Source organism: Carassius carassius, chromosome 3 (genome assembly GCF_963082965.1).
Source record: "Carassius carassius chromosome 3, fCarCar2.1, whole genome shotgun sequence".
Classification (NCBI taxonomy): domain Eukaryota; kingdom Metazoa; phylum Chordata; class Actinopteri; order Cypriniformes; family Cyprinidae; genus Carassius; species Carassius carassius.
The window spans coordinates 4,237,197-4,262,694 of NC_081757.1; the positions used below are offsets into that span (position 1 = coordinate 4,237,197).

At 39.1% G+C, this 25,498-nt stretch overlaps 2 protein-coding genes across 2 annotated transcripts in view; one reads left to right on the top strand and one right to left on the bottom strand.

The window, feature by feature from the left end:
* Nucleotides 1-206: 206 nt before the first annotated feature.
* LOC132116558 (odorant receptor 131-2-like) lies at nucleotides 207-3,853 on the top strand. Its single transcript, XM_059525438.1, has 2 exons — nucleotides 207-1,334; nucleotides 3,072-3,853. Exons 1-2 carry the CDS (start codon nucleotides 418-420, stop codon nucleotides 3,130-3,132), a joined length of 978 nt encoding a protein of 325 aa, XP_059381421.1. The 5' UTR covers nucleotides 207-417; the 3' UTR covers nucleotides 3,133-3,853.
* Nucleotides 3,854-4,316: 463 nt separating this feature from the next.
* The window catches only part of LOC132116569 (very long-chain specific acyl-CoA dehydrogenase, mitochondrial-like), a 34,122-nt gene continuing 12,940 nt past the window's right edge, over nucleotides 4,317-25,498 (bottom strand). Inside the window, exons 9-20 of the mRNA XM_059525448.1 lie at nucleotides 22,535-22,660; nucleotides 22,181-22,379; nucleotides 20,962-21,066; nucleotides 20,403-20,489; nucleotides 20,119-20,181; nucleotides 9,199-9,300; nucleotides 8,904-9,001; nucleotides 8,698-8,770; nucleotides 8,461-8,533; nucleotides 8,129-8,201; nucleotides 5,177-5,252; nucleotides 4,317-5,091 (exon numbers count right to left, since the gene is read on the bottom strand). Of these exons, the coding sequence (XP_059381431.1) occupies nucleotides 4,954-5,091; nucleotides 5,177-5,252; nucleotides 8,129-8,201; nucleotides 8,461-8,533; nucleotides 8,698-8,770; nucleotides 8,904-9,001; nucleotides 9,199-9,300; nucleotides 20,119-20,181; nucleotides 20,403-20,489; nucleotides 20,962-21,066; nucleotides 22,181-22,379; nucleotides 22,535-22,660 (1,213 nt within the window). The 3' untranslated portion in view covers nucleotides 4,317-4,953. The remainder of the gene's footprint in view (nucleotides 5,092-5,176; nucleotides 5,253-8,128; nucleotides 8,202-8,460; nucleotides 8,534-8,697; nucleotides 8,771-8,903; nucleotides 9,002-9,198; nucleotides 9,301-20,118; nucleotides 20,182-20,402; nucleotides 20,490-20,961; nucleotides 21,067-22,180; nucleotides 22,380-22,534; nucleotides 22,661-25,498) is intronic.

A 25,498-nucleotide genomic window follows, 5' to 3' on the forward strand; every position in this document is an offset into this window, starting at 1 on the left:
CTCAATATAACCACACTATCAAAGTTTGAAGTTAAATGGGTTTCAAGCAAATATTCAAAAACATATCCAATACCTGGATCTGTCTTCCATTATTTTACAAGATACCTTTCATGTTTCTCATGAAAATATGCTGCACACACAAAAGGCGCCGAAATGAACACTCACTCACTCACTCACTCTCTCTCTCTCTCGAAAGGGAAGTTAATGTGAAGTTGACTCTTTCCATCACTAGACTGACTCTAACGCGAGGACCGCAGGTGTGAACGAAAAGATCCACCAAACGAATTCACATGAACATTTTTGGAGAAACACTGACCACTGTCGAGCCAAATGAACCGTGCGCACCTGTTAAAAGCGTTTTGTTCTGGAACGTTTTGGTTCTACTCCTGTACGAGCGAGGCCTGAAGAAGCGCTAGGATGACAAATGCTACTACAGATGAGGCCAACTCGTATCCACACGTACGTGTTTGTGCAGCGGGAGTTTCTTTGATCATTTTGGCCTTTTTCAACTTGATCATCAACTGGACCATAGTGCGCGAGGAGCGCCTGCGGAGCCACGCGCGCTTCGTCCTCGTGTTCCACTTGTTGCTCTCCGCGCTGGTGTACTTCGCAGTAAGCTTTAGCTTTAACTTACAAAGCTACCTGGAAGCAGCGACCACGCCAAACATATGCATTGCGCTAATCAAAGGTCTGATGACGAGCGGCTCCAATATCATCCTCACCATCACAGCGATGGCGCTGGACCGTTACTTTGCCATATGTTACCCGCTCCACTATAGCAAAATTACTTTCAAACCCTGGCCGTGGCTCATCGGGATCCTAACATGGGGACTAGCGTCGATTATTCCTCTTACCCTGTCGCCCAACATAAATGACACTGTGCCCTGTGGAAGGAAACCTCTGCGAGGCGGAGAAATGCACAAAATCGGTCTAATAACAATTTGCACGGTTCTTATCGTGTACAGCTATGTACGGATCTTATATGAGGGGCGTCGTCTGGGTGTGTTGAACCGGCGCAACCGAGCTGCGTGTAGGACTATCGCTCTCCACGGCACACAGCTCGCCGTCTACATCCTCCCCAATTTCGTACAGTTTTTGTTGTATATACTTCACCGCTACTGGTCACTCAACAGATCCACAAAAGACCTTTTTGCAGTCATAAGTTTTGCCTTCTTCAGCCTGGGGCAGTGCATCGCTCCGATAGTATACGGACTGCGTAAAGAGGAACTGCTGGAACATCTTAATCACCGATTCCCGTGTTTATCCGTCCGGCTGAAGCGCATTTTGGAGTGGACTGTCAACATCACACACCCCAATCGCCGTCGCCAGCAAAGGTAAATACAGTAGCTACTAGAATAATTGTTTACCGCCTACTCGTCCTTGCGAAGGCGCATTACGCATCGCAGTTCAGGTGCACATGCTAGCCAAAAAAGCTCAAACTTGTAATAAGACTTTTTATATTGGTTTAAGACAAAAACGTTTGGCTTGTGCTTATGGTTTTACGTAGAGTTGGGTCTGGAGAATAATTACTTCTGTTGAATGGATTTTCACACTCTTAAATATAAACGTGCCTTTTTATCATGCTTTTAGATCTTCTTGGCATAGAAGAGAAATTTATTCCGCTGGTCTACTATATATTCCATTAACTGATTTAAGAAAGCCTCCCAATTTAATTACCTTTTATAAAAAAAAGAAAAAAAAAGAATTGTACCCCTTCACTAAAAATGAAACGCATCTGTTTCACATGCTTGCTCGTATTTTTGTATGACTTGTCCAAAGATTCCCCCTCTAATCAAAGTCAAAACAAGCAGCTTATCGACAGGCCTATTCGGGAACTGTATTGATCCAACTTGATTAAATATTGTGAGATATAACAATTCATATATGTCCTAAATTTTTTGGTTAATATACTACTGCACTAAAGTATCTACAATAGGATATTTTCTGTCATTTCAAATGTTTGGGGGTGTGGCCAAATGCGATATATGAATATAAATATATTCTAATATCAATATGGATATATAATAATAGTAATCATTTTCTGACTGGATATTAAAATCCAATATAATGCAAGAGGAAAAATATATTTGGATTCTAATTATTTTGCTTGGTCTCAGGAAAACTATTCCCGTCCAGTAAGATAAATATTGTGACAAATGTCTGTGTGGGAGCCCAATATTCCCACATCAAAGTGAAAATAACAAAAAGTATTAAAAAATCAGTCATCTTTCATTTAGCCCACTCCATCTAAACTACAGTTCTAAAGTTTAGGGTCTTAAAAGTTTAGGTTTGGTAAGTTTTTTTTATATTTTTAAAAAGGTTTCACCCAGGTTGCATTTAGTGATTTTAAAAAAGCAGTAAAAATTGACACTAATAGTTATTTTAATATATTTTATACATTCATTCCTGTGATTTCAAAGCTGAATTTTCAGCATCATTACTTCAGTTTTCAGTGTCACATGATCCTTCAGAAATAATACTATGCTGATTTGCTGCTTAAGAAATGTTTTTTTTTCTTTTGTGGAAACAGTAATACACTATTTTTTAGGATTCTTTGATGAATAGAAGCATTTGTTTGAATAAATGCTAATAATAATAATGCTTAATGTATTTTTGTAAACAGGTATTTACTGTAACTTTTAATTTAATGATTTTTTTTCTATATATACAATTAATCTTACCCCAGTAGTGTAGATATGATAAAGATGTAGAAAGATGTCAATATTTGTTAAAGGGAACTGCATGGTGCCTACTCTCAATTATTTGGAGGTTTTGTCAAAGGCTAAAGCAGCATTTCACACTTTAGACCACAGACTGTCATTTGTCGCGTTTTCAAACTTGAGCAACTACTGACAAAAAAAAAAGTATTCTCTACTCTGGTTCAACTCAACTAATCCAGATGAGCACCAGTTTGTACAAGCTGGGATGCCATCTTAAATCAGCAAAAAGGCAGGTTTCTTTCTGCAGTCAGAAATACAAAAGATGCTGAAAAATTCTTGACAACCAAATTGCACGTGGTGTGAAATCCATGCTGGAGTTCTAATTAATCTAACATACTGTGTTTATTTCAGGGAGAGGAGAATGACTTCAGAGACATTATTATCAAGAGAGACTTCTCAGACGACTGTGTGACATCTTTGGATTAAGAGACAGACCTGATGAGGATTTCTCCAAAAGGATATTTTCTTACCAAGACTGAGATTAATATTGAATCAAACTCTATGCAATCAATCTGATGTGTTGCCTATAAATTCAACACATTTTCTTCACTGAGAAAACAAAGTTGTGACTTTTAGAAAACTGTGATTTTTATTCTGCAAACCACAACTTCATTAAGTTGGAGTAAAATACAGCAGCTATACAGAGTTCAGGAATTACTTTTGCTGAAGACATAGTCAACTGTGATTTTTATATTAACTGTTAATAATACTGGTGACTTAATGTCATGTGAACAAGTAACAACTAGGATGTGAATTCTTATTTTTCTAAAAGATGTACAAATCTCTTCTTTAGTATACTTTGTTTTGGCAAAACTTAACAGTATTTTGCAGTCATACATATAAGCTAATGACCCAAGTAAACCAGCTAAAACTTAAGACTGTGAAACAGGTTCAATAAGATTATAATGTATGTGCAGTTAAACTGGTGACACTGGAAGATTTGTAGTATTTGATATGCTATGTTTGTAACCACAGCATCCTGAGTTGTCAAGACACACTGGCATAATAAGGTCACTAACGTTTTTTTTTTTTTTACAATTTCCTGTAAACTGTCTCTTTACAAATATATTGCATTCAGAAACTAATGCACTGGTGAAAGGACAAAACTCATGATACTGGGAGATTTTGAATGTCGTTAACTCATTACATTTACATTTATTCATTTAGCTTACGCTTTTATCCAAAGCGACTTACAATTGCTATATATGTCAGAGGTCGCACGCCTCTGGAGCAACTAGGGGTTAAGTGTCTTGCTCAGGGACACATTGGTGTCTCACAGTGGATTTGAACCCGGGGTCTCTCACACCAAAGACGTGTGTCTTATCCACTGCGCCAACATCACCCCTTTAAGCACTGCAACACAGAGCGAGGATTTATAATAAAGTCAGGCTGGTGCAGCTGTATATTGTATGTTTGCTTTAGAAGTAATTACATGCCTAATGGGAGATGCCACAGAAAATGAAAGAAGAATAAATCATTTAAGATAAATGGTTTTACAAAAACATCCAATGGGAGGAGCGACTGTAGCATCTTCTTTGCAGGCATCATAGATATGTGTAATTTCTAAATCGCAGACGCTGATGTGGTATTGCCCAATTGTAATAAAGACCTTTTGTATTTATGTTGAGCATAATGTTATTTAGTACACAAGTCCCATTAAAAAAAAAAAAAAAAGTAACAGAGACAAACAGCTTGTTCATGATATGTAACTCTAATGAGTTTCTATTTTAGTTATGAGAATAAACTTTTTAGTAACTCTGGACAAGACATTTCACATTAAAACCATGGGAACTTGCTAACGTTTAGGTTCAGTTTGTAAAACCGCTAAAAATGTTGACCAACAATGACAAATTGAAAACATTTGCAAAATGCTAGCAGCTGGACCGGATATTGGGCTGAGGTTTGTTAACAAGTCTAAAGTGCTTCAGTCAGAGCTTTTAACACTCTTCAAAGCAGATTAGTTTTCATCACTGGTTAATAACAGGCTTGATTAGAAATACAAAAAAAGAACTACATTTAGAAACAGACACAAATCCAATCCTTCAATGTACACCTACATCTACACATCCTATTTATTAATTTACATAATTTATTATGAAATCTTAAAGCACTCCTGTGGTCGTAGTGCTCATAAAGGATTGCAGCATTAAACAGTCTGGGTAAAGAGATATGGGCAGCTTTGACTGACTGGTTAGAAAAGAAATGGTTGGGTGATGGGAGGAAGAGCAGAGCTTTAAAAGCCCAGAGGATGAGGAGATACCACTCCTCCATTTTCTACCACAGCAGCAGAAATTGCACGCAAGTTCTTGAAGATCTGCTTGGATGTCCCTGACCTGAGGAACGTGATGTCGTGCATGACTCTCTCATGGGCCTAAAGGAAAGGAATCTGTGATTAATGCTTAAAGATGAGATGGGGGGATAAGTTTCAAAAGAAAACATGGACACTAAACACTGACCTCAGTACACCAAGTTTCACACAGCATCTTCTCATGCTGAGCAGAAGAGTGACCTTGGCTGAGAGACCGGGATGCTCTGAGAAACACAGATAGTCAACACACATAGAGATGATCTCTCCTTTAATTAGACAATTATCAACTTTGTTTCCAGTAATGCATGGGCATACAGGAAAATACATTTGTACGTTAAATCTTTTTGTACGTTTACTGTGTTGAGACGTGCTGCGTTTGGTCTCGTAGGCTACTCTATCGCATACGTTGTCATTGTTGTGCGCTTGCTTAGATCTTTGTTGTGATAAACAGTAACGAGTGTTCAAGCGCCAGCCAAGAGTGTGTAAAGAAATACCCTTTGTGAGAAGCAGTTAAATCAGCAGGAGTTAAAAGCAGATCTTAAGTGTATTTATTTCTTGTCTCATTAGTGTTTAGCGCAGTTGTCGTTGCTAGGAAACACTTGTTTGTTTACTGTGTTGAGACGTGCTGCGTTTGGTCTCATACTCAATCGCATACGTTGTCATTGTTGTGCGCTTGCTTAGACCTTTGTTGTGATAAACAGTAAAGTACGTTCAGCTGAATTCAATTTCCGTTTTGTCGGGTTTAAAAAAGATTAGTATACCGCGGCAGCGGTCGCGGCAGCCCTCCAGTTAAGCCCTCGTGTGAAGACCGAAGAGTGTAAAGACCATCGACTCTACCGTGCGACTCCACCAGGCAGGGACATCGGCAGGGAATATAAGTATTGTTTCGATTAATCTTTTTCCTTCTCCTTGTTTCATTTCTATTTCAGTTGTTTTTTGTTTATAACCAAATCTTACTATGTGTTTCCAGATCCCTACTATCACTACCACTCGCAAACCACACATCACACAATGTAGACAGCGCAATCTTAACAACCTGCACCATTTGCCTATATCTGCTAATACACTACTTTCTTTTTCTATTGGTCTCTGGAATTGCCAGTCTGCTGTAAAAAAAGCCGATTTCATTACTTCTATTATTAGTTATTCAAAGCTTAATCTCATGGCCCTAACAGAGACCTGGATCAAACCAGAGGACACTGCTGCACCTGCAGCACTCTCCAATAATTTCTCATTTTCCCCGTTTGACTGGAAGAGGTGGAGGTAATGGTCTGCTCAACTCCAATGATTGGAAATTTAATCCTTTACCAATCTTTGGGTATCAACAGCTCCTTTGAATCTCATTCAGTTACTGTTACCTACCCTTTTAAAATACATTTTGTAGTTGTCTATCGACCCCCAGGACCACTGGGTAACTTTTTGGATGATGTTGCTCTCAACTTTTTCTGAGGATGTTACTCCCCTAGTTATGCTTGGAGATTTCAACATCCACCTAGATAAACCTCTTTAAGCTGATTTCCACACTCTGCTTGCCTCTTTTGATCTCAACTGAGTGTCAACTACTGCTACTCACAAATCAGGCAACCAACTGGACCTTATTTACACACGACACTGCTGTACTGATCATGTTCTGGTTACTCCACTGCACACGTCGGATCACTTCCTCCTCACTCTTAACCTCAACATGGTCCCTGACACTTCACTTACCCCTCCACATGTCATCTTTCGACGTAACCTATGCACACTTTCACCCTCCCGGCTTTCTGCAATGGTTTCATCTTCACTTCCTTCCCCTAAACTGTTTGCATCTTTGGATGCTAACAGTGCTACTGATACTTTCTGCTCCACTCTTACATCTTGTTTAGACACTGTTTGCCCCTTATCTTCCAGGCCAGCCCGTAACACCCCTTCTGCCCCTTGGTTATCTGATGTTCTACGCGAACACCGTTCTAAGCTTAGAGCTGCTGAAAGGGTGTGGCGCAAATCTAGAAATACTACTGACCTTAATATGTATCAGTCACTCCTATCTTCTTTCTCTGCTAATGTCTCCACTGCTAAAATGACATACTACCATAACAAAATTAACAATTCGTCTAACTCTCGCATGCTTAATTCAGAATGCGGCATCAAGATTAATTTTTAATGAGCCAAAAAGAATACATGTCACACCTCTGTTTATCAATTTGCACTGGCTTCCAATAGCTGCTCGTATAAAATTCAAGGCATTGATGTTTGCCTACAAAACTACCACTGGCTCTGCACCCATTTACCTAAATATGTTACTTCAGACTTATGTGCCTCTAGAAGCTTGTGTTCTGCAAGTGAACGGCGCTTGATTGTGCCATCCCAAAGAAGCACAAAGTCACTTTTACAGACTTTTAAATTAAATGTTCCCTCCTGGTGGAGTCCTTAGCCATCTTCAAGAATCGGCTTAAAACACATCTCTTCCATCTTTATTTGACCCTCTAACTTTAGCACTCACTATTCTATTTCTATTCTTTAAAAGAAATCTACCTACCTTTCTAATCTTTTTGTATTCTATTTTCTTTTCATTAATTATGCAATTGTATGTGTGTGTGTGTGTGTGTATGTGTAAAGACCTCTAACACTAGCTTACTCTATTATTTTTTTATTCTATCTGTTTTCTTTATATTATATTATTTAAAATCCCATGCTAGGTGTACTGTGTTAACCTAACTGAGACTTGTTATAGCACTTATATATCATTGCTCTTTTTGTTGTTTTTGATTGCTTCCACTGTCCTCATCTGTAAGTCGCTTTGGATAAAAGCGTCTGCTAAATGAATAAATATAAATGTAAATGTAAATCGCAGACGCTGATTTGTATGTTTTCATAAGGAAATCTGAGCTTACTGTCCCAAGTTAGCAGCACCTATTCAAAAGTGTCTCTGATATTCTGTTCAGCTTGAATCACTCAAGTCATTGTTACTCAACAGATTTCCTTTACAAGCTGCACGATTTGAGGTAACTTTTGTGTCTGCAGCACAAACTGTGTCAAAGTTTCACACTTGGGGTGTTAAAGCCTTAGAACGAGCAGCTTTAAAGGTTGTATACAAATTAATGCATTAAAAAAAATGTACCTGGACAAGACCACGACCATGGCATACAGATCAATGGCACAGTCTGCAACTCGCTTCAGAACAAATTGTTCATCTGAAAAGACACATGTACAGAATCACTCAATGATCACAATGAGAAAAGTTCAAGTCACACACTCAAATGGACACCTGACAAAAGCTTCCGTCACAGTATTTAACTGTAAATATATAAAGTGATAGAAAGTTTAAACCAGGACGAATTAACATGCACAGCACAAAAAAAGTCTATGGCAAATTGCCAATGCAGGCAGAAGCAAAACATATAATCTAACAAAGATCTTTCAGCAGCAGCACAATGTAAATGCATTACTCACCAATGATTCTCTTTCCGTGTTTTAGAAGAAGCTCTTCAATAACAGCTCCAAATTGCTCAATTGCTTTAACAGTCTTTTTAAGAAGAGGGAAGAAATACTATATTAGGCCTGTGATCTCTATGTCTCATTAAGGCTTTGGTATTATTGATGGTTTCCTTTCTTGGTATTGTTTTAATACAGCATTGGCTGAACATTGTTTCAGTGTTGTACAAGCACTTTGGCTTTGCTTTAATTTACCAGTTCTCCACTGTGGTTAAGCTCTGTATGGACCGTTCCTTGCAATGTTAGTCCTGTCCCCAAGCCTGCCTTCCTGTCAAAGACGGAGAGATAAAGACCGACATATTGCATAAGTTGATGCAAAGAACATGACAAGGCAAAACACGACATTGCAAAACACAACAAAATGTTTTGCAAGAGTGTTTTTAGAGGTATGAAGGTCTAACCTCTTGGCTCGCTTGGTGATTTCACTCGCCAACACTCCAGCATTACCAAGAGGGTTCTTCAGAGCTTTCTGCAAGCTCTTCAGCTGATTGCCTGCATTCTACCCAACAGAACACACATTTGAAAATGTAAATTACATTTGCATTAACAACACGTGCATTCGCAAACTCCAATACCAATTTTAGCAGTGCCAGATGTCAACAACCACACGTGATGTGAGCTTTAGGCGGTTTTGCAGAACAGGATACTGTAAGGCAGGCAGTTATGTTCTCAGCAGTATTTTCTTTCCCCTTTTACCTGGAAGCCGTTGAGTGCTACGAACAGTCGCAGGATGTCATTGGTACCCTCAAAGATTCTGAAGATTCGCAGGTCCCTCAATACCCTTTCCACACCAGCATCCTGCATCAATAACATGTTGTACAGAAAATGATGTTAAAGTGGCAAAAAAAAAAATCAATTTATTCTTTTAGTTCAGCTTAAATTATGAAATACCAGAGTACATGATGGAAGTAATGTTCTAAAATCTTTATAATGAAAAAAGTTACGAACACACACACACACACACACATATTTATTCCTGTGATGACAAATGTAAATTTTCATTAGCCATTACTCCAGGCTTCATTGTCAAATGATCCTCTAGAAATCATTCTAAAATGCAGATTTTTTTTTTCTTTTTAAATCAAAGTTATTGCTGCCTTATATTCTTGTGGGAACCATGATATACTACCAGTCTTAAATTTGGTTAAATAAGAAAAATAACACTTTTATACAGCAAGGACACAGCAAGGACGCAGAAATGCAAGGCATTTATACTGCTACAAACGATTTATATTTCAAATAAATGGTGTTCTTTTGAACTTCCTATTTACCAAATAATTCTAAAAATTGTATCATGGCTTCTACAATAATAGTGCAGCAAACCCGTTTTCAGCTTTAATTAGAACCATTATTAATAAATGAGCACAAACAGTCATTGTTATTAATAATCAGCATGTTAGAATGTGTGTATTTTATAGGCAAAATATAAAAAAGTGTGTGTGTGTACTTTATGCTACATTGTGGGACCCAAATGTCTCCACAAGGATAATAAAACCTTAAATTTTTTACATTGTGGGGATCAACCTTGCAGTCCCCTTGAGGGGATAAAATTAATAAAAATAGTAAATATCTAGTAAAAATAAGTTTATCTGAAAGTGTAACAATCCCAAAACATCACGTCGGTGAGAAACAAATTGGGATATCGCTTTGATAGACCAATCTTTGCTTAGTTGGGGACACTTCATTTACAATGATATCGATGACTTCATTGCAAATGATTGCACAGATACTATTTAAACTGAACTGAGATTATGACATCACTGAATTCAATGATGAACTGCCTTTAACTGTCATTTTGCATTATTGACACACTCTTTCCCTAATTAATGTTGTTCAGTTGCTTTCTTGTTTAAAGCGCTATATAAATAAAGGTGACTTGACCTTTAAATTAAACGAGCCAATGCAAAGCATCGACATTGGCTGTGAAAAATCATCAGGCAACCACTAATTGAAACCCTCTTGGAAAATGGGGAAACACAGGCTCTAAGGCTCTACTGTGGACTTTACACATATGGAACCCAGCCTTCTACCGGTTCTCAAGGATACAGCGAGTGAAGGGCTTACGCAAGACGCTCTGCCACGTCTGGCTGCCGAGGGGATAGAGGAGCTCGACAGGGTCTACGATATGGACTCTCTGGAGTGGTTTTATCAAGCCGACATTAGCCGGGGCCTCTCAGTGCCAATACACGTTTGAGGTGAGAACATGGGAGGATACCAGGTCCACACAAAAGCTATAGAATCTAGTGAACGTGTTGGGGGTCGCCCAGCTCGCAGCTCTACAAATATCTGTCACGCCGTACTTAAAGTAAAAAAAAAAATGTCCAAAATAGTTTAACTTTTGCCGCTGCGCTCTGAAAGACTGCGCTAAACCCGGAGTCCAGTGCAGTGCATTCCGCATCCTGTGTGAAAGGCCCATCACTTGTAAGTTGCTCAGTAACTTATATGAATTTTTACAAGGCATGTGACAATGTGATAAGTTCATCTTCCCAAATCAGTAATGAGTATAATTTATAAATCTGCTGCTATCAACAAAAAAAGTACTGATGACTTCCTGCAGGTTTCTGTCAAAATAAAGCTCCATCAACATTCATAAATGTTAGTATTATAATTTTATGTCGTTTTTATGTCATTCTGATAAATAAAATGAAAAAGTAAGACAATAATGATAATAATTACAACAGCTCTATTAATAAATGTATTATAACATTCACACATTGTGTTCAAATTGGGATCTGTAATATTTTCTGTTTCACAATAATTCCCTTCTGCTCAGCAAGGCTGCATTCATTTACATAACTGATTCAAGAATGTGTCCTCAAAATGGCCTCAAAATATTATTTTACTAACTTATAAATTTTAAGTTAAATGGTGCCTTGTTGGTGTAATGTCACTAGAATGTTAAAAAATGTTCAGTGTTAAGTATTTTTAAATTGTTGTTTTGTATTGGTGTGTTTTAAAATAATTCATTCCATATAGGGTCCATTTCATTTATTTAACATTTAATACTGGAGGCATCCAAGTTATGAGACACATGTGATGATTTTTTTAAATAACACAATAGTTACCGTCTCTGGTAATTGGTTACTTTTATAATGATGTAACTCAGTTACAATTTGTGAGAAGTAACTATAATTACTTTTTTACAGTAACTTTCCCAACACTGGTCACAACTATAGCACTTTATGATAATGCTGCTTCTACCTCCTTATGACAAGATTTACACCTTGATTTAGGTAGTCTGAAATCAATGACAGTAGCTCACTGGAAAATTATGGAAATGCCCTTCATTGTGTTTGCACTAATAAATGATGCTGCCTGCCAGTTCCATATTTTTTGTATATCATCATAAATATCATTAAATCGCAAATATTCTTGAAATATCATGATATAATTTTGAGGCTACATCTCCAATACCTAATCCCAGTTATCCAACATGTTAAGGTGCCAGAGCTCCAGGTCCCTGTACTCACACAACTGATCCAGAGACTATGCTAGTATATGCCAATCGTTGAGATAGTTGAGGATGCGAACACCCTACTCTCTTGAGGGGAACAAGAGCCACCTCTGCGACTTTCGCGAAAACATGGGTTGACAGGGACAGCCCGAAAAACAGGACCTAATACTGTTTTGCCCGTCCTTTGAATGCAAACCACAGGAATGGTTTGTGGCACGGAAGGATCGACACATGAAAGTAGGCGTCCTTCAGGTCGATCGCTGCAAATCCATCTCAGGGACAGAGGCACCCAAAGATACGTTTATGCATCAACATTTACATTTATGCATTTAGCAGATGCTTTTATCCAAAGTGACTTAGAGTGCATTCTATACATAGACTATACATTATTTTTTATTAGTATGTGTTAGGGCTGCATGATGTGTCGTTTAAGCATCGATATCACGATGTACGAATCCACGATAGTCACATCGCAGGACGTGCGATGTAGGCTGTCCTAGTTAATCCATTATTCATTAACTGTACGGGCCAGCTGCTCCCCGGTCCTTGACGAATGTGATTCGCGGATTAATTGCACAGTGTTTTTAAGTCCTGTCAGTTTAAAAGGGCAGAGAGAGCGCTCGCTCGCGCGCGCGAGAGACAGAGAGAGAGAGAGAGAGAGAGAGAGAGAGAGAGAGAGAGAGAGAGAGAGCACGAGAGAGCGCGAGAGAGAGAGAGAGCGCGCGAGAGAGAGCGTGAGAGAGAGAGAGCGTGAGAGAGAGAGAGAGAGAGAGAGAGAGAGCGTGAGAGAGAGAGAGAGAGAGCGTGAGAGAGAGAGAGAGCGAGCGAGCAAGCCCCAGCCGCATGCTCACCGTCTTCAAACAACACGAGCACTGTCTTGCTTTCTCTCCCTTGCGCATATTAATTGACACGATGCTGTCAGTGTTTAAATCATTTAATCATGAGAATGTAAGTGTGCTCACCCCATTTTTGTTTGTAAGAAAAAATTAGATTCGATTTCATATCGCAATATATATTGCAGAAAAATAAAATATCGCAATGTCATTTTTTCCCAATATCGTGCAGCCCTAGTATGTGTGTCCCCTGGGAATTGAACCAACAGCCTTTTGCGCTTCTAACGCAATGCTCTACCACTGAACCACAGAAACACAACAGGAACATCTTAAATAGGGGGAAGTCTTAGGGGAAATAGGGGGAAGTCTTCGGGGAAGTCGTGGCCTAATGGTTAGAGAGTCAGACTCGCAATCGAAGGGTTGTGAGTACGAGTCTCGGGCCGGCAGGAATTGTAGGTGGGGGGAGTGCATGTACAGTGCTCTCTCCACCTTCAATACCATGACTTAGGTGCCCTTGAGCAAGGCACCGAACCCCCAACTGCTCCCAGGGCACCGCAGCATAAATGGCTGCCCACTGCTCCAGGTGTGTGTGTTCACTGCTGTGTGTGTGCACTTTGGAGGGGGTTAAAAGCAGAGCACGAATTCTGAGTATGGGTCACCATACTTGGCCGTATGTCACTTTCACTTTCACTAAATGGTACTCTGTTCAAGACTCGCAGGTCCAAAATTGGCCTTAACCCACCGATTATCTTGGATACAATGATGTAAGGGCTGTAAAACCCTTCATCATATCGGATGCCGCTGAACTTGGGGGACGCAAGGTGAACTGAATCACATAGCCAAGGTTGATGGTCTGCAGAAGACAGCAGGGCTGGGTAACGCTAGCCAGGCACCCTTGTTGATGCTTTTGAACCACCCGCTGCTAACTCCTGGGACCCAGAGAGACCCAGAGATAGTGAAAACTGCTCTTCTGTTGAGAATATGGGTACCGCAGGCAGCAGGGTAAAACAGAACAAAAGATTCTCCACCATGCACTCCACCAGGGGATGGAATGGTGCTTTCACCATCTCCTGAAGAGCAGAGTTGGCGTTCTTGGCCCACAAGTGTGGATGTCGCATGACCCAGGGAAAGGTTAAGGTCAGTGGTGATTCGGAGCCCTTTCAGAACTTCCGGATCATGACCACCCTTGTGCAGGTCCTTCAGTGCCTTGGCCTGGTGCACCTGCAGTAACACCATTGCGTGTAAGGCGGAAGCAGCTTCCCTGCAAGCCACATATGCACTGCCGGATAGACCAGATGAATGCCTACAGGCCCGGGAAGGGAGCAACGGGTTTCCCCGCCAGGAGGAGGCAGCCTTAGGACACAATCGCATTGCAACTGTCCGCTCCACTGGGGGGGAAAATCACTGAATACACCTTAGCTGCACCACCGTCGAGGGTGGTGAGGGAGGAGGGACCAGCAGGCCAGTTTCTGGCAGTAAAGGTGCACTCCAAGACCTGGTGAGCTCCTCATGCACTTCCGGGAAGAAAGGCAGAGGGAACATGAGTCATCCACTAAAGGCCCCTCAATATCACCTTACCTTATAGCAATAGCCAACAATGCATTGTATGGGTTGCAATTATCAAATTGCATGTGCTGAAGTTGAGTAGGAAAAATGTCAACAGAGATCTCACAAAAGCTAAAGAGAATAAATATTGTATTACTTTAGAAAGGTTAAAGCTATTTGTATGAAAATTTCTAAGACATTTAAAGTTCCTAGAGACACAGTTCTCAGCCTTATTTCTTAGCTTAAAGTGTGTTGTACCAGAAAACCTTTGAGGGTGTTGATGAAAAAGCACAATATCCTAAAATGTTTAATCAGAGCAACTGAAAAAAATCTGCAACGTTAAGCCAAAGACTTGCAAGATGACCTGATGAAAGGAGGAAAACCATTTAAATGCAGCATGTAAGAAGAACACTAGACAATTATGGCCTACATGTTGAGACATCTCAATTAGGGCTGGGATAAACGATTATATTTTAAACGATTAATCTAGCGATTATTTTTTTTGATGCATCGATTAATCTAACGATTAATTTTTTCAGACTGATTCGATTTCCATTATCTCCCCATTAATTGACTACTAACAATTTATACATGTTGATTTACATATCTGAATGAAAAAAAAAACATCAATTCCTTAACATTGCAATATATGTTTATTGCCCTTAAAATTACAAAATAAAAGACTGACTAAGAATGCATTACTTGCACTTGTATAGAGATAGCATTCAATAAAACCTTGAAGCCTTGAAAACACATAGCTTACTGAAACAAGCTTACTGAACACATAGGGCCTAGCTTACTGAAAAAAGTTCTTCTTTCAGATGAAAATAACAACAACTTGATGTCTAGCATTCAATAAAAAAGTTCACCCAAAATACTTGTTTAGAGCAATTGAAAGAATACAGTAACCAATGTAAACTTTAGGGCTTTAAGCTAATACAGACAGTGCTTTTCCAAAAAATAAAAAATAAAAATTAACAGTGGGAGCCAGCAGCCTGTCATGTAGAAAAAAAAAATCTCCGAACGCTCCACGTGAAACTTTGGCATTCCGCCCTTTTTCTATTGTGTCTAATGATTTTGGTTAATATGCATGAGGGAGGGAGAGTGTGTGAGAGAGAGAGAGAGAGAGAGAGAGAGAGAGAGAGAGAGAGAGAGAGAGAGAGAGTGCTCATGTAGTTTGAAGACTGTGAGTGCGCGAGCGCGTGAAACTTGGGTGTTTCGCCCTTTTTCTATCGTGTTTAATGATTTTGATTAATATGCACGAGGGAGAGAGAGAGCAAGAAGCGCTAGTGTTGTTTGAAGACTCTGACTGTGAGCCACAGCCGGGGCTCTCTCTCGTACGCGCCCTGTCAGGCGCAGCAGTCATTCTATTATACATCACTCACCGATCAAATAAGGCTTTGACAGCCGCCAAAAAAAAAGATAAATGCAGAAAAACCCCTGGATTGGTTATATAACGTTGGACAGAATGTTGATCCGGCCATCGTGTATATTCAGCGCACATAAGGTAAACGTTTTTTAGAGAAATAAAAACAGGTCGACGAATTGATACGCATATTTTGTGTCGACGTCATCGATGACCTCGACGCGTTGTCCCAGCCCTAATCTCAATGAATACCACTCTTGATCAAGAAGAACAAAAGGCAGACTTGAACTTGATAAATTCATTTGTGTAGAGCTGTGGAGCTCTGAGCGAAAATTTTATGGAGTGATGTGACCAAACTGGAACTTTTTGGACACATGGATCAGTGGTATGTCTGCTGCAAAATAGGCAAAGCTCAAAGGAAAGAAGAAGACCATCTCCATCGTCCAACTTGGAGGTGGATCAGTCCTGTTATGGGGTTCTTAACTGTAGCAGGAAGTGGAAATCATGAAGGACATCATGGATTCTTTGAAGTATCAAGCCATTTTGACAAGAATTGTGATGCCTTTGGTGCAAAGACTGAAGCTGATGATCAATGGACTTTCCTGCAGGACAGTCACCCCAAAGTACACATCCAAATCTACTTCTGCTTGGTTCAGTGATCAGTTATAGAATGTTCTTGAGTGGCCTGTTCAGTCTCCAGAATTTAATTCTCATTGAAAATATCTGGTTGAATTTAAAGAAAGCAGTGGTGAATGTGAAAACCAAAGATTATCAGTGATCTGGAAGCTTTTTCAGGCAATGAATGGCCCAAGACTGTAGTAGAGAGGTGACAGAAGCTTCTGAATAAAATTTTAGTTTTAGGCGGTTGAATAATTTTGGACAAATGTTTAGAGCCAATTTGAATTTCATCATGATTCATCAGTGTTCCATTCTCAGAATCAGTCAAAATGCCTTGCAGGTCAAAGTGGTTGAATAATTTTGATTGCAACTGTATGTGTGTGTGTGTGTGTGTATGTTTGTATATAGTTATATTTAATGGGTCACAATAATGGGACCAAACCTTTTATGAGAACCAGTGAAAAACTTATGTGCACCCCTGAATAAAGCATAAAAACAAGTGGATCTGAGAGACTTTTGTTTTAATCTAACTGATGAGTAGCCCACAAAAGGCAGATTAGGAGGAACTGATGAATCTCTTCTCTAGAAATGGTCACAACAGTTTATCTTGTTTAGTGGATAGAGGCTGCATCTGTACATTTTTCATACGCAATATGTTTAGAATGGGGAAACTACTTCAGTTTTACAGCAGCACATGTGTGGCATTTCAACTGACATAAGAAAACAAAAACAAAACAATACGACACAACGCAGCAACACAGTCAACATGCAGACATGACCTACATTCAGCGAAGGCCAATTTTATCTGCGTATGGTTTTGTGTTGTGGCGTGAAAGGTTAGCACAGCCGTGTCCCCCCCTCGCTAACCATTCACACTGTTGCAGAGGACTTCCTTTGCAGGACACCTCCAGTTTTTCCACCACCCTGGGACAAAACATTTGGGCCTTGAGTGGGTGATTGCCCACAAAGTAGGCATTTATGAATGTTCACACTTTGAGTCACAATGCAGATTCTACAATGTTGCAATGCTATTGCGCCAAAATTAGACTTCCACCCTGACAGAGTCTGGTTTCTGAAAAAGCTGACAACAAAAAAGCTTTGAATATTTATGTTTGGCACCGTTATATTCAATAGATAATATAATGCAACGTACCTCGATCTAAAAGAGGAGAATCATGCAAACCAGAAACAGTCCAAAAATGTCTGAATTGTTGAAAGTTTACTTATTCTTAAGATGTTGATGAGTTTGAGATTCAGAACAGATTTTAACACATTTTGCATTACATCACTTTCTTACCAATGAATCCTCTGCAGTGACCAGGTGTTTTCAGAATGAGAGCTAATAAAAGCATGACATTAATCCACACAACTCCAGTCCATCAAATATTGTTTTGTGAAGTGAGAAGCTGCATGTTTGTAAGAAACAAATCCTTTATTAAAATGGCTCTCTTAAAACCATAAATTCTGGTCAAAATAGGGGTAAATAATCTATAACCCTTTTGTCCTCTCACATCAAAATCCACAAACATATTTGTTTAGAAATGTTTTGGACTGCTTTAGCTTATAAATGGTGCATGATCTGTGCATTATTTCTCTCCTGATTCAGACAAGACAACTTTTTCACCAGAGAAAATTATTTTATGGATAGTGGACTTTCATGTCAAGTTTCATGTTAAAAACTTCTTTATGTGCATTACTTATGGATTATTGTGATGTTTTTATCAGCTGTTTGTCTCATTCAGATGGCACCCATTCACTGCAGAGGATCCATTGGTGAGTGAGTGTTGCAATGCTAAATTTATCCAAAATCTGTTTACATGAAAGGGGACTTTACATTTACATTTAGCAGACGCTTTTATCCAAAGTGACATACAAATGAGGACAATGGAAGCAATCAAAAACAACAAAAGAGCAATGATATACAAGTGCTATAGCAAGTCTCAATTAGCTTATACAAAAAGATTAGAAAGGTAGTTCGATTTTTTTTTTTTGTGAATATAATTAGAATAGTGAGTGCTAAAGTTAGAGGGTCAAATAAAGATGGAAGAGATGTGTTTTAAGCCGATTCTTGAAGATGGCTAAGGACTCAGCTGCTCAGATTGAATTAGGCAGGTCATTCCACTAGGAGGGAACATTTAATTTAAAAGTCCATAAAAGTGACTTTTTCACTTCTTTGGGATGGCACAATCAAGTGACGTTCACTTGCAGAATGCAAGCTTCTAGAGGGCACATAAGTCTGAAGTAATGAATTTAGGTAAAGGGGTGAATTTTATGCGAGCAGCTACTGGTAGCCGGTGCAAATTGATAAACAGAGGTGTGACATGTATTCTTTACGGCTCATTAAAAAAATTATCTTGTTGCCGCGTTCTGGATTAATTGTAAGGGGTTGATGGAACTGGCTGGAAGACCTGCCAAGAGAGCATTGCAATAGTCCAGCCTGGACAGAACAAGAGCTTGAACAAGGAGTTGTGCAGCATGTTCCGAAAGAAAGGGCCTGATATTCTTAATGTTGAATAAACAAATCTGCAGGACCGGACAGTTTTAGCAATGTGGTCTGAGAAAGTTAGGTGATCATTATTCATAACTCCAAGGTTTCTGGCTATTTTTGAAGGGGTTATGGTTGATGTGCCTAACTTGATGGTGAAATTGTGACGAAATGATGGTTTTGCTGAAACCACAAGCAGTTTTGTCTTGGCAAGTTTAAGTTGAAGGAGATGGTCCTTCATTCAGTAAGAAATGTCTGTTAGACAAACTGAGATGCAAGCAGCTACCGTCAGATCATCAGGATGGAATGAGAGGTAGAGTTGAGTGTCACCAGCATAGCAGCGGTATGAAAAGCCATGTTTCTGAATGAAAGAACCTAATGGCCCATGTAGACAGAGAAGAGAAGTGGTCCAAGAACTGAGCCCTGAGGCACCCCAGTAGTTAGATGTTGTGACTTGGACACCTCACCTCTCCAAGATACTTTAAAGGACCTATCTGATAGGTAAGACTCAAACCACTGGAGTGCGGTTCCTGAGATGCCCTTTGTCAGTAGGGTTGACAGAAGGATCTGGTTGTTAACAGTGTCAAAAGCAGCGGACAGATCAAGCAGGATAAGTACTGAAGATTTGGATTCCGCTCTCTTCAACAACTGAGAGCAAGGCAGTCTCAGTTGAATGTCCACTTCTGAAGCCAGATTGGTTGCGGTCAAGGAGGTTGTTCTGTGTGAGAAAGGCAGAGACTTGGTTGAACACAGCTCATTCAAGTGTTTTTGCAATGAAAGGAAGAAGGGAAACTGGTCTGTAGTTCTCTAAAAGAGATGAGCTGAGGGTGGGTTTCTTAAGTAGTGGAGTTATATGAGCCGTTCTAAATGATGAGGGAAAAACACCGGTGTGGAGGGATGTGTTGATGATGTGAGTGAGTACAGGTATAACTGCATGAGAAATGGCTTAAAGGAGATTAGATGGAATATGATAAAGTGGACAAGTAGTAGGATGATTAGAAAGGATGAGTTTGGAGACTTCTGCCTCAGAGAGTGAAGAGAAGGATGTGAATGAGTGTATGTTTGCTGGTGAGATGTGCTTGGCGGACTGTGGTGTGGAAAATTGTGCACTGATGTTTTTAATTTTATTAATGAAAAATGTGGCAAAGTCATCAGCGATCAGATATGAAGCAGGAGGGGGACTTTCTGTAAAGATGCTTTGGAACGATGTGTACTGTGAAAAGGGCAATGGCAATACAAATAAATTTGACTTGATTTAAACATCACAAAATACATTTTAAAATCCAGTCACAATACAATCAACACACACACTGACCTTCATGAACCCCATTCCACCCATAACTTGAATGCATTCATCGGTCACCAACCAAGCTGCTTCCTAAAGGAAAATCCAGGGAAATGGTGAATTTGCTATCTATTCTTTAGACATCACATCAGGAGAGATATATGTTTGTACAGCGCTTTGGGTGTACAGCAATACATAATAAAGCGCTATATAAATGCCTCATTCATTTCATAAAAATGTCTAAATAATTCCCAAATATGTATGTGGAATTAAAAACTAGTATAACTGGGTTATAAAATATGTTAAACACTTACAGAAGCAAAGATTTTACTAATGGCCGCTTCAATCTGGAACTCTGTGGCTCCGCTGTCCATGTTCCCACTAACCATGTAAGCCATGGACTAAGTCCATGGAGAAAAGATGAAAGAAGGGGAAAAAGAACACACTAATAAAAATGCTGAGAACAAACAAACTGCTTAATGAAATGGAAAACATGGAAACACAACAGATGATAAATAGACTGTGTATTTTTAGACTTTAACCACACGTGGCCCACTCAAATCACTCAGAAATTAGGGGGAAGCTTCCACTTCCTCTAAGTCATATGGATGTAAGAAATTCATGGACTGAGCTCTGCAAGTGTACACAGCTAAAACGCTGATATCTGCAAAGTCCATAAAAAGCACACTGACAATTAGAGATGCTTCGCATTTGAAATGTGTAATTTTGCTTAACGTATAGTATCAAACAAAAGCAGTATTTACTTGACTCAATAAATACATGACATACAGTTAGTAGGCAGTGTTTGCCTCTCAAATTTCCTTGTTCCCTGAGGGGAAAGTCAAGATGTGACAAAGCAGTAGGTAAGCTCACCTCTGTCACATACTGAAGCATTGCCATTCTGGCCATCTTTTCCTGAATGGCACCATAGTTGTGAATCTTGTTTCCAAACTGAGTCCGGTTAGCAGCATGGTCAACCTGTGTGAGAAGAGAAAATTTAGAGATTATTTAGCTAACCGATGAACTCCGAGATCTCAAAATAAAAAAGTGAGGTTATTTTGGAAAAAATAATAGCTTGAAAAAAAAAGATTTAGCTGAAACCGCACATGCAAAAAATGCTCATATTCAACTTAATCCTAAAATTAGATGGAATTATTGCAGTAATGAAATACACCTAAATGCACTTATGATACATAAACCTGAGTGGAATTTTCAGTTTTAAAAATTCTATATGCAAATATGTGGAAGGACATACGGTATATATCAAATGACATCATGGTACGGTTTTCAGCATATGCATGCCCAAATTCATGCTTTCTTTTTATGACTTAACACAGGTTCAATCTAAACTTAAAACAAATTAGTAACTGAAAACCCACGGGGCAAGTGTACTGCAGTGAATAAGGTCTACGCTTAGTTTCCGCTTTTAAAAGTTCCTGGTCTGAGACGGATACACAAACACAGAGAAAAACACAGATGCCTGTGGTAAGAGCATGCACGAGGCTGTTGAGAAATCCCCCCCCCTCCGCTGTAGCCCACAATCACTCAGCAGCTGCAAATTTCATGAGAGCATATTGCTATAAGTGCACAAGCATCCTGTTTCTGTACATTATGATTTATTTTTAGCAACCAAAAATTTGCACATTTAAGTATTGCTTTCATTTCAGCAGAAATTTCATTTGTTTGGCACTACACCACATTACAGTGCCTTCAAGCTGTATTTTATCAATTGTTCAAGAACTCGTAACTTTCACAGCTTTTAAGAAATCAGTCAACTATGATAAGCAGCGAGAGAAAAATATGCGGGAAAATTGCAGTGAGGCATGTGCCAGTGCAAGCTCAGATGTCACGCAGCACAGGGACAGTGCAGTGCGTGCTGAGGAATTTCCCTGCATATTAAGCAGAGGAAGTGAGGATGATGGGGTGTCAGCGGGTGGGAGGATGTGGCCTAACAAAATAGCATACTAGACAAACTAAACACGAGAAGAGGAATCGAAAAAGAAAGCGAGAAAAACATTGTTCAGCATTATACACTCAAAGGAGACAAACAGGACAAACATCTGATAACATGCACTTTAACACACATGCGCACCGCTTTGGCAATGACACCCTTCATCGTGCCAGAGAGGGCAGCGGCCATGCCGAATCGGCCATTGTTGAGGATGTTCATGGCCACTTTGAATCCACCTCCAACCTCTCCCAGCACACACTCCGCAGGGACACGCACGTTCTCAAAATACACTTCTGCCGTGTTGGATGCTTTAATGCCCATCTTCTTCTCAGGAGGACCACTGAGAGACACAAAAAGAAAAAATTAATTTAAAAAGAACAACAGGTAAAGAGACAATCAAGAAAGATGATGACAGACAGGGGAAATGATCAGCGAAAATGTTGACTCAAAAGATTACTGATCAGAATCAGATCACGAGGCAAAAGAAGCACTAACTGTGTGACTCCACCGAAGCTCCTCTCCACAATAAATGCTGTAATTTTGTCCTTCATCTCTCCGGTCTTTTCATCCTTCATGGGAGTCTTTGCAAAAACAGTGAAGATCTCAGCAATCCCTCCATTACTAAGAGAGAGGAGGCAAAGAACCTGATTATTATTAATAATGCAATACGATGGAGTCTTCAGCTTTTTTCAGGCCAAGGATCTGCTTGTGGATAGAAAGATGGTGAAGGAACCACCTGTTACTTATTGTTAGAAAGTGTTGCATTCTACAGGCCAGTTCACACCTAGGACGAAAACTAAAACAATACCTATAAAGTTTGAATTCTCTTTTTAATTCTATGACAATGGGAAAGTCCACATCACAGCTACAACAATAACATCACAGAGGAACGATTTCACTAGAATCACTTTCAGGAATTTTCCAGCTGATGAATGACAGAATTCACACAACTTTTAACAGCTTGAGTTTTTAAAGCAGTAGATGACAAATGGCAGTGCATGATTATAATAAAAACCAACCATATTGTGTGTTGGTTAGGATGCTAAAATAATCATCACTATAATTATCTTCATAGTTATCAGTCTTTGTGTGAACAGGCCTTAAGCCTGCACTATAATAACATGCATACAGTACTATTTTAATGTATTTAATTTAATATTACTCTTACATAAATAATGAGGACATATTACTTGTACACTTATTACTTATTACATTTTTTTCTTTTTATTACTTTGAGATCAAATAATAATTAAATCCATTTGTAAACCCATGCAATGTAACAACTTATTTGATTTTTAAATTGTCTAAAGCAAATGCGAGTGGCACTTCCTCATTTCGTTGTCTAAAGTGACCGGACACCTGCAATTTTATTCCCTTTTTTTCCCTCATTAAAAAAAAATTATAATAAAAAAAAAAATCAGTTTTTGAATTATTATTACTACAGTCAAACCTGAACACAGAGAAGGCGTTTTATTACACAAAACATACAAATAGAGAATGTTTTATCAGAGCTTTATACTTCTGGGTCTGATCTGATTTCAACCTCTTATTTCAGTTTTCTGACTCGTTTTGCCTGTATGGTGACAGCTATACCAATTCATTTGACTGTGTGTGTGTGTGTGGATGTATCTGTTTTGCACTCTTGATTTTTTAGAGTGTAACACCTTCCTTGCTGCTGTCCACTTTGTATTTGAATTATTGCTTTTATTTTACACATTTGCTGTGTTAAAATCTCATCTGTTCATAGGTAGGTAATGTGTGTGTGTGTGTATAGGTGTGTGAGTGGATGTGTTGGTTTTGGACTCTTGAGGTTTCACCCCTTCATTGCTGTATACTTTTTTCTGCATTGTGGCACATTTGTAGATTTTACACACAAAAATTAGCTACATTTCTTATGATCGGTCACTTTTGACAACAAGTGTGTATTTTTTTCTTCTTATTTTTTTAATGACCACTTAGCATGCTCGAATCATGCCCTATTTTTTGTGTGTGTGTTCACATTCCAAATGCCACAAAAATCACCAGGTTTCATACCATTCTGATGAAGCTGTGATTTTAAAAATAATTCAAAACAAGTCTCCTACTCCATTATAAATCTATGGGATTTTTTTTGCCCATTTTAACATCCGCGAGGCAAATATTATATTTCATATTAATTAAACTATCCAGTTCCCACACATTTTCCATTTCAAAAATCCATACTTTTCCAGAATCAAATTTCCAAACCTCTCAGTACAGTCGTGGCCAAAAGTTTTGAGAATTACATAAATATTAGTTTTCAAAAAGTTTGCTGCGAAACTGCTTTTAGATCTTTGTTTCAGTTGTTCCTGTGATATACTGAAATATAATTACAAGCACTTTATACGTTTCAAAGGCTTTTATCGACAATTACATGACATTTATGCAAAGAGTCAGTATTTGCAGTGTTGCCCCTTCTTTTTCAGGACCTCTGCAATTCGACTGGGCATGCTCTCAATCAACTTCTGGGCTAAAAATCCTGACTGATAGCAACCCATTCTTTCATAATCACTTCTTGGAGTTTGTGAGAATTAGGTCCCCGAGCCACTTAGTTATCACTTTTGCCTTATGGCACGGTGCTCCATCGTGCTGGAAAATGCATTGTTCCCTTCACCAAAGAAGTTGCTGTTGGAGGGTGTTTTGGTACCATTCTTTATTCATGGCTGTGTTTTTGGGCAGAATTGTGAGTGAGCCCACTCCCTTGGATGAGAAGCAACCCCACACATGAATGGTGTAAGGATGCTTTACTGTTGGCATGACACAGGACTGATGGTAGCGCTCACCTTTTCTTCTCCGGACAAGCACTCTGATCCCGCAGTTGAATCCTCTTTAGGAGACGATCCTGGCGCTTGCTGGACTTTCTTGGATGCCCTGAAGCCTTCTTTACAAGAATTGAACCTCTTTCCTTGAAGTTCTTGATGATCCTATAAATTGTTGATTTAGGTGCCACAATATCCTTGCCTGTGAAACCATTTTTATGCAAAGCAATGATGGCTGCACACGTTTCTTTGCAGGTCTCCATGGTTAACAATGGAAGAACAATGATTTGAAGCATCACCCTCCTTTTAACATGTCAAGTCTGCCATTCTAACCCAATCAGCCTGACATAATGATCTCCAGCCTTGTGCTCGTCAACATTCTCACCTGAGTTAACAAGACGATTACTGAAATGATCTCAGCAGGTCTTTTAATGACAGCACTGAAATGCAGTGGAAAGGTTTTTTGGGGATTAAGTTCATTTTCATGGCAAAGAAGGACTATGCAATTCATCTGATCACTCTTCATAACATTCTGGAGTATATGCAAATTGCTATTATAAAAACTTAAGCAGCAACTTTTCCAATTTCCAATATTTATGTAATTCTCAAAACTTTTGGCCACGACTGTACACTTTCTACCTCTCAGTAGATTTCGATATCAATATTTGACACAAATGTTTCC

Excerpts from the sequence above, each read along its gene's own strand:
- LOC132116558 (XM_059525438.1), top strand. The coding sequence starts at position 418 with ATGACAAATGCTACTACAGATGAGGCCAACTCGTATCCACACGTACGT. Across the intron at positions 1,335-3,071 it reads AATCGCCGTCGCCAGCAAAG|GGAGAGGAGAATGACTTCAG; the intron begins GTAAATACAGTA and ends TGTTTATTTCAG.